Genomic DNA, 9,634 nt, shown 5'->3' on the forward strand with positions numbered 1-9,634 from the left:
ATGGGCAGGGGCTGGCCGTTTTAGGATTGGTTCAGACCATCTGTCAATCAGTTTTACAAAGCATTATGGGTAATCACATGACCCATGAACCTCCAAAGGTCCTTTTACATACCATAGAGTTCTAACTCGAGTCACATGAACTAGGGTCCTGCGACGCTATGCAGGTAAGCATACATATTATATACAGCATTTACATATAATTTAGCAGAATATTAACTATATGAGGGGTGACTAGGGGATGACTAGAGAAGCCGACCCCCACAGTTCCTAGGAACTCTGAATTTGGGGACTCTTAACCAAGGTACAGTATGAAATACGGTACAGGGACACCACAAACCCCCTTACTTAAAACAAGTCGACCCCGACGCCTGTCCCCTAAGGCAGAGGAACTAGGACTAAGGATGAAATTACCATACATTATACACATCTTGACAAAAAAAATTCTATTTTCTCTGACTAGCGTTATCTCACTAGACATTTTAAAGCTTTCTATACATTTATGAAGCTCTCTAGACATTTCTCAAGCTTCCTAGACATTTTTAAAGCTCTCTAAAACATTTCTCAAGCTTTCTAGACATTTTTATATCTCACTAAACATTTTCTTTTTGCCATTTAAGTTACCTGCTTGTACACGAAAGTTATATTGGCTTGCCTGAGGCTGTCTACCAATAAGCTAGCTACGAGGGTCTATTGGCTACACGCTCTTACCCCTAGAACACAACAGTATAACCTTACCTAGGTTACCTTTAGTAAATACGTGCATCAATTTTTAGCTCGCAAGAGCACCTGCTGGCCGGGCAGGGCATCTCACACACGTAGAGAGAAAAGAGAAATTAGTGTACATAACAGTGGCAGGAATTGTACAACGAGTTAGGCTACAATTCCTAAAGTGTTGTTTTTTTCTTCTTAATGTGAGATATAGTCTATTTTGGTGTACTAAGTTAGAATGAGATAAGTACTCCTTAAGTGATTTATGTGATGTACTATGTGTACAGATACTATTTGGAAGATCAGTCTTGGTATCTTAAGGGTAGTTTACCCTGTGACAGGTGCTGGTGATGGGTGACAGTAATGATACTCTCAGAGGAGCTGAGAGAGTCACCTTTTAAGCAACTACTACAACACCTTTAAAATTTACTAGTGTATGTACATGTGTACAAGAATTATTTTCATTTCACCTTTTGTGTGCACGTGCATTTAAGCAGACATTTTTCTGTGTACAACACCCATTTACATTTTTATGAACACAGACACAAGGCAGAATTTTTTTTCCTGTGTACAACTACTTACATTTTCTTATACTAGCAGAAATATTTATTAAACACTCCAACAGGGTTCAGGTACATACACCTGATAAGTGCAATTTTTTAGCAAGAAACTCTTACGTTACTATGGAGGTATAAGGCATATACACAAAACTGGCATGTAAGGATCAGCAGTCCACCTACACTAGAAGTAATTTTGAGGTATATACACAAAACTGGCGTGTAAGGATATGCAGTCCACCTACAAATCTTACGAATCTCCTGTAGGCTAGGAGTTTCTTGACCTGACGGTCAGGCATAAGCTTAATGGTTACGTTGCAAAACTTGGAACAGTCTTAGCATAGTCCTGCTAGGCACACTTTCTTGAACATGGTTGTTGCTGAAAAACCAAAGAAGTTAGCAAAAAACAAACAAACACAAATTAGCAGATGTCAGTCCCTTAGAAGACATTCCTCCGATAGGGAGATGTAGAATAGATGCAATGTCCTCAACCAGAGCTTTGCTGAAAACTTTCAGAAACTTTACTGAAGATTTTCTCTAACATGGGATAACAGGAACAGTCTTTATAACAAAGTCTATGTACAGCGCAGCTGAGATTGATGTATAGTTGGGACTTTTGTAAGTTCTTTAGATTAGTAGGATTTTGTAAGCATAGATCCACTGGATTTAGGGGTATGTTTAGGTCCAGAGGTCTCGCTAGCATAAGCTGGGAAGTTGTAAGAACTCACTGTTTCGTTTCAGGCCGAGGCCGGCAGGCTGTGGCCTAGTAGTAGTCGTTGTAAGTTGCGGAGGTCTGTCCTCATGAAGTGTCAGCAACCCAAGAGAGCGTCTATTGGCTGAAGCTCCCTTATATGGGCAGGGGCTGGCCGTTTTAGGATTGGCCCAGACCATCTATCAATGAGCTTTACATAGCATTATGGGTAATCACATGACCCATGAACCTCCAAAGATCCTTTTACCTACCATAGAGTTCTAAAGCGAGTCACATGACCTAAGGTCCTGCGATGCTATGCAGGTAAGCATACATATTATATACAGCATTTACATATAATTTAGCAGAATATTAACCATATGAGGGGTGACTAGGGGATGACTAGAGAAGCGGACCCCCACAGTTCCTAGGAACTCTGACTTTGGGGACCCCTAACTAAGGTACAGTATGAAATACGGTACCGGGACACCAGAATTGTATTAGGGGGATGGGGATATCAGCATTGTATTAGGGGGAGGGGGAATCAGCATTGTATTAGGGGGAGGGGCGATCAGCATGGTATTAGGGGGAGGGTGGATCAGCATTGTATTAGGTGAGAAGGTATCAGCATTGTATTCAGGGGGATGGGAGGAGGATCAGCAGTGTATTAGGGGGGATGGGAGAGGAGGGGGGTCAGCATTGGGGGGGGCAGCAATGTATTAAGGGGAGGGGATCATCAGTATATTAGGGGGAGGGGGATCAATAGTGAATTAGGGGGGATGGGAGAGGAGGGGGGTCAGAATTAGGGGGGGGTGGAACAGCAGTTTATTAGGGGGAGGGGTTCAGCAGTATATTGGGGGAGCGGGGTCTGCAGTGTATTAGATTAGGAAGTCAGCATTCTATTAGAGCTCAGGAGGGGAGTCAGCATTGTATTAGAGCTCAGGAGGGGAGTCAGCATTGTATTAGAGCTCAGGAGGGGAGTCAGCATTGTATTAGAGCTCAGGAGGGGAGTCAGCATTGTATTAGAGCTCAGGAGGGGATTCAGCATTGTATTAGAGCTCAGGAGGGGAGTCAGCATTGTATTAGAGCTCAGGAGGGGAGTCAGCATTGTATTAGAGCTCAGGAGGGGAGTCAGCATTGTATTAGAGCTCAGGAGGGGAGTCAGCATTGTATTAGAGCTCAGGAGGGGATTCAGCATTGTATTAGAGCTCAGGAGGGGAGTCAGCATTGTATTAGAGCTCAGGAGTGGAGTCAGCATTGTATTAGAGCTCAGGAGGGGAGTCAGCATTGTATTAGAGCTCAGGAGGGGAGTCAGCATTGTATTAGAGCTCAGGAAACAGTGGAGGACGGGAAAGATCTGACATGGGAATTTGAGATGAGGCATTCTTAGATTATATTATGTAGGGGTCTAAAGTTAGGCAACTTGGGCTGTGGTGATTATATATTTTAATATTATATATTTGTGGGGATGGAAATGTAAACAGGTTGAGGGAGTAAGACTAGGGTGATGGTCTTATATATTGCAATAGGATATATTTTTGGTTTAGAGCAGGGGTAGGTAACCTTCGACTCTCCAGATGTTTTGGACTACATCTCCAATAAGGCTTGCAAAGCATCATGGGAGGTGTAGTCCACAACATCTGGAGTGGCAACAGGATGTCTACCCCTGGTTTACCTTTTATGAAGAAGAAAATGACGACGTGCTGGTATAATGACGCAGCACTATGGGGCTGATATGTAATTGTTTCCAGGGCTGGTTTTCACACCCAGTCCGGCCCTGGGCATTGGCAGGAATATACAGAGGGTGTCGCTAAGCGCTATGGTCCCGCACAGCAGGTCAGGACACTTGTTAATCAGGCACAGCAGCCGAATAACAAGCAGCCAGGCTGGCCTCTGCATTCCCATAGAACAGAGGGGCGGCCTGAGCCCACTGGAGCAAGACAGGGCTTCTCCTCCCCCGAGCCATCGGCCAGGAGTGTGTACAAAGAGCCGCCGCCACAGGGAAGCTGAAGGTACCGTCACCGAGCTCTGCTCCCCATCTGCAGCTCACCCCCCCCAGCCACCATACACATATAACATGCTGCCCTCTCAGGACAGCTTGGCTGGGTACAGACCCCAGACCACACTCTTCCCCCAAACATAGATGCCAGATCCTTCTCCTAAACATAGTCCCCAGAACCCATAAGGACACACTGCCTTAACAGGTCTCTCTGTAGGGTACAAAACTACAACTACCAGCATGCCCTGACTGTTAGGACATGTTTGGAGTTGTAGTTTTGCAACATTTGGAGAGTTAAAGGCTGGGGCTTGCAGCTCTAATGTGTCTCTCTTTATGGTACACAACTACAACTCCCAGCACACCCTGAGTTTAAATGAATGTGAATAGGCCCCTCCCCCAAAAAATAATTTACCCTCTTTTCACATTTCACAGAAGTAAAAATATAAATAAATAAAATATAAAACATGTTAAAACTACAGATCATGGCACAAAAAATTAGCCCTCATACAGCCGTGTATATGGAAAAATAAAGAAGTTCTAGGGGGTCAGCAGAGGGTCAGCAGGGGGTCAGCAGGGGGTCAGCAGAGGGTCAGCAGAGGGTCAGCAGAGGGTCAGCATGCAGCCACACACAGCACAGAACACAGACACTTTTTCTTTCAGTGTAAAATTGTCTGTGCTGAGATCATTTCTCCTCGCTGTGTATGGCTCAGACAAATTGATCACATGCTGTGCGCCATTTCATAAAGGTAACGTACGTCAGCACTTCTACCACAGACAATACTATCTTTATTCTGTAGGTCCATACAATGATACCCAATTTATATAGGTTTTGTTTTATCTTACTACTTTTATAAAATTAAAGCTTTTTGGGTGAAAATTAGTGTGCTTAAAATTTTCCTTTTCTGACCCTATAACCCTTTTTTCCCTATAAATAGCTGTATGAGGGCTCATATTTTGTGCCATAATCTGTAGTTTTTGCACCATTTTTGTTTTGAATGAACTTTTTTTTAATCCTTTTTATTAATTTTTTTCTTGAAGTGACCAAAAATCAGAAATTCTGGAATTTTTTTTATGTTTACACCACTGACGTTATATTTTAATAGTTTGGACATTTCCACACGCAGTGACACCACATTACTTTATTGGGTAAAGGGGGTGATTTACACTTTTATTAGGGGAGGGGCGTGATTGCTGATAATTGCAGTCAATACTTACCAGGAATGAAGCGCGCTCAGCAAGTAAGTGCACTTCATACACTAGTACTGCAATCAGGGCATACATATACACCCTGTGACGTTAAGGTGTTTTTGTGTCTACACAGGCTGTAGAGAACACCCCGTCCTGACCGCACACACAGCCTACCTCCCACAGTCCTGACAGATCCTGACCTCCCACAGTCCTGACAGATCCTGACCTCCCACAGTCCTGACAGATCCTGACCTCCCACAGTCCTGACAGATCCTGACCTCCCACAGTCCTGACAGATCCTGACCTCCCACAGTCCTGACAGATCCTGACCTCCCACAGTCCTGACAGATCCTGACCTCCCACAGTCCTGACAGATCCTGACCTCCCACAGTCCTGACAGATCCTGACCTCCCACAGTCCTGACAGATCCTGACCTCCCACAGTCCTGACAGGTCCTGGTCTCCTGAATTCACTGCTCCCTGAAGGTACCTGTGCTGAGGAGCCTGAAGCTCAATTTTGCAGCGTCACCCAACATTGAATGGTTCCACCCCCTCTGGTCCTTTGTGGCTCCGCCCTTGCAAAACAACCAATTAAAATGCTATCACCCAGAATTGTGAGGGTTCCTACGCCCCTCTTCCCTGGTCTTTTTATCCCTTTTCTTTGAGACTCTTGAGTTTTGATATAATATGTGGATCCAAAATGCAGCGCAGATACAATATATTTTACAGTATAAAAAAACATAATAAACAGGGCCATTCACGTCTCCATTTACATTTCCTCATCTCAGTTTGGAGGTAATAGATTCCAGGTGTAACCCAAACCTTCCTTCATAGCAGCATTTCAGGAGGCCAATGGGAAATTACCTATTACCTTGTTTAAACTGCACATTTTTATAGTTATTTGCAAATATAGGAGCGTACCAGACCTCAGTAATCTACACAGACCAATGAGGCACGTGCTGTTATTCCATAGTGCAAGACCCCAATACCGGCTCTATGGTAAATATGTCACCGGGGGAGGGGGGAGGGGCTACCTGAGACAGGTTGAGTTTAATTTAATTTGTTTTCCTTCCCCAATTTTTTTTTTAACAAACTTTTAATTATAAACATAAGAAAAGGGGGTGAAAGTGGTCGTGTGTAGCCCCCACAGGACGGCCATGAAACCGATGGACGCAGTAGGTACTGTTACCATGTGATGTCTATGGGGGCCAAGATACAGGTATATTGTGTAACTAAAGAAGGGCTGTCAATCAGCTGACCCAAAGAACTGTTGTAATAATATGTATGTTAGAAAAGCATTGTACGGACTTATTCTTGGTTTCTTTTAGACTGACAATAGGTGACCTTCAGTTTATTTATGTTTCTAACTGTTCGCTGGATATAATAAAAACACTGACCACTTCTTGCTTTTGCTGGACAACTGGGGGTCGGCCACAGCGTATATTTAATAACCATTAATATAAACAATTTATATCCGAACTTCTGATTGAACACTCTCAGAGGTAAGCGGTCAGCCGGCCGCCCTCTTCGACGGGCATCACACTCTACTCTCCAGGAAAATCTCCTCCAAATTTCTCCTCCGCCACGCTGTGACTTAGCCTAAAAGAGAACAACATTAAAACGGGAACCAAACCACAACCCGCTCCACATCACCAGATCCCAAGGTCACAGCGACCCAACAGGAACCATTCAGCCGAAGAGCCCTAAAAGTCCCACGGGACCCACCTATAACCAAGGGATAAAACACCGACACAAATTAACATAATTTTTTTTTTTTATACCAACTATTCCAAATTTTTTATTTTTTTTTAATACCAAAACAGAACGTAAAAGGGGTGGGTGGGCGGGAATCTTCACACTTGCCGGGGACTCCACAAAGAGGAAGCCGCAAGCCTCAGCAACACATTTTATCCCCTATTACTCCTCCTCCCCTTCCTGTTAACCTAGCCTATCCCTGTCCTCCTACCCTTCTAGGTTCTGCCCCCCCCCCTATTTCTCCAGCTCCTCATTTTATTTTTTCTTCTAACTTTATTTAACCCCCTCTTTGCCAGTCTGAGACGCCGCCTCCTAAACGGAGCGGCGTCGAACAAAAGAGCTTTAAAAAAAAAAAATAAGAAAGAAAGAAAAGTGCCGAATTTTTTCAACATATTTTCTTTGTATTGGACTTTACACAGAAAACAATAAAATATAATATGGACATCTACAAATGTACAAATATATCCAAGTACAACCCCATCTGCAATGGTTTTGTGTTTGTTTTTTAACCACTGAGCAGTCACAGAAATGTTAAAAACCTTTTTATATGTTGTACATCTGACAAAACATTAACCTTTGTAGTAAAAGAAGAGAATTGGCAGAATTACAGACACATAAGGTTATATTCAGAAGAATTCATGTTGAAAGAGATTTTGGAAAACCCTGTTGAAATGTGGATTCAGCCATTACTAGTTTTATTTGACTGTAGAAACACTAAATATCAGCAAACGTGATGCCAGGATTGTCTGCATAAAGATCTACAACACTGAGGACCAATCAGTATGCAGCATGATGGTGTTACCGAGATGAACCAAAGAATGACATCACAGATGTGACATCATCGAGTTCCGAGCCTATAGAAAACCCCGCCTGACAATCTGATTACACAGAGAGAGTTGGACAGAGACAGCGGCTTTTGCTTAGCGAATCTTTCCTTTATCTCAGCGATTTGTGTTGTTTCTTTGTGCCATGGAGATCCAGGGATTAGGGTTCTTGCCTATCCTTTGGGTCACATGGAACCTTTTGGGCCTCAGCACTCTTGTCACCTTGACCATCGCCCTAGGACATAGCAGACAGCCGTTTATCAGTGACACGGCTGTAGGATATCCTGTGTGGATAATATATAAGGTTGTGTTCTTTGGTGCACCCATCATAGGAGTTGCCGTCACCTACCTGCAGCACCGATTTATGTTCCTGCGCTCTGAACCATCTGCGAAGCATTTTAGGATTTACCAGAAGATCTTGTTTACCTTAGGATGCATCATGTGCATAGGAACAGCCCTGAATGCCGTATTTACTATGGGGAACAATCCTACAATACACAGGATCAGCTCAGGTATGGCATTTATTTGTGGAGCCATATATAATGTGTGCCAAGCTGGATTCCTATACAAAAGGTCATACAGCAGCCGGATTGTTTGCCATATAAGGCTGGCCTCCACCTTAGTGACTTCTGTGGTGCTGCTGCTCTTCAGTGTCGGTCAGGTCTCCTTCTATACGGATCTGTGCACCGGACACTGCGAGGAGATTATGTATGTCCCCGTCATGGTGGCTGAATACCTGGGATTCTGCGGCGTCACCTTATACCATGTGACCCACTATACAGATTTACAGCATTTGTCAGTAAAGATTTCCAGAAATGACATTAACGTCAGCCTGAGGACCAAGATACCGGACCCGGAACAGAACCATCCTGTAGAACAGTGAAGACTGAGGCCTATGACTACAGCCGGGAGCCGAGGACGGACATTTATCCTGTGTATTATTCTTAATAAATATATAAATATAAAAACATGTCTCATCCTTCTCTTAACACCTGCCATTGGGACAGAGTCAGAAAGCCAGTATACACATCAGATAGTCCAGTATACACATCAGATAGCCCAGTATACACATCAGATAGTCCAGTATACACATCAGATAGTCCAGTATACACATCAGATAGTCCAGTATACACATCAGATAGCCCAGTATACACATCAGATAGCCCAGTATACACATCAGATAGTCCAGTATACACATCAGATAGCCCAGTATACACATCAGATAGTCCAGTATACACATCAGATCGTCCAGTATACACATCAGATAGTCCAGTATACACATCAGATAGTCCAGTATACACATCAGATAGTCCAGTACACACATCAGATAGTCCAGTATACACATCAGATAGTCCAGTATACACATCAGATAGTCCAGTATACACATCAGATAGTCCAGTATACACATCAGATAGTCCAGTATACACATCAGATAGTCCAATATACACATCAGATAGTCCAGTATACACATCAGATAGTCCAGAATACACATCAGATAGTCCAGTATACACATCAGATAGTCCAGTATACACATCAGATAGTCCAGTACACACATCAGATAGTCCAGTATACACATCAGATAGTCCAGTATACACATCAGATAGTCCAGTATACACATCAGATAGTCCAGTATACACATCAGATAGTCCAGTATACACATCAGATAGTCCAATATACACATCAGATAGTCCAGTATACACATCAGATAGTCCAGAATACACATCAGATAGTCCAGTATACACATCAGATAGTCCAGTACACACATCAGATAGTCCCGTATACACATCAGATAGTCCAGTATACACATCAGATAATCCAGTATACACATCAGATAGTCCAGTACACACATCAGATAGTCCCGTATACACATCACATAGTCCAGTATACACATCAGATAGTCCAGTATACACATC

General features: G+C 43.2%; 1 protein-coding gene across 1 annotated transcript; it reads left to right on the forward strand.

Annotated features, from left to right (window-relative positions):
- The first annotated feature begins 7,866 nt into the window (after window positions 1-7,866).
- LOC130357355 (DNA damage-regulated autophagy modulator protein 1-like) lies at window positions 7,867-8,604 on the forward strand. The gene has a single exon (XM_056560041.1). It carries the CDS (start codon window positions 7,867-7,869, stop codon window positions 8,602-8,604), a length of 738 nt encoding a protein of 245 aa, XP_056416016.1.
- Window positions 8,605-9,634: the final 1,030 nt, after the last annotated feature.

Source organism: Hyla sarda, chromosome 2, assembly GCF_029499605.1.
Source record: "Hyla sarda isolate aHylSar1 chromosome 2, aHylSar1.hap1, whole genome shotgun sequence".
NCBI classification, from domain to species: domain Eukaryota; kingdom Metazoa; phylum Chordata; class Amphibia; order Anura; family Hylidae; genus Hyla; species Hyla sarda.

Excerpts from the sequence above, each read along its gene's own strand:
- LOC130357355 (XM_056560041.1), top strand. The coding sequence starts at position 7,867 with ATGGAGATCCAGGGATTAGGGTTCTTGCCTATCCTTTGGGTCACATGG.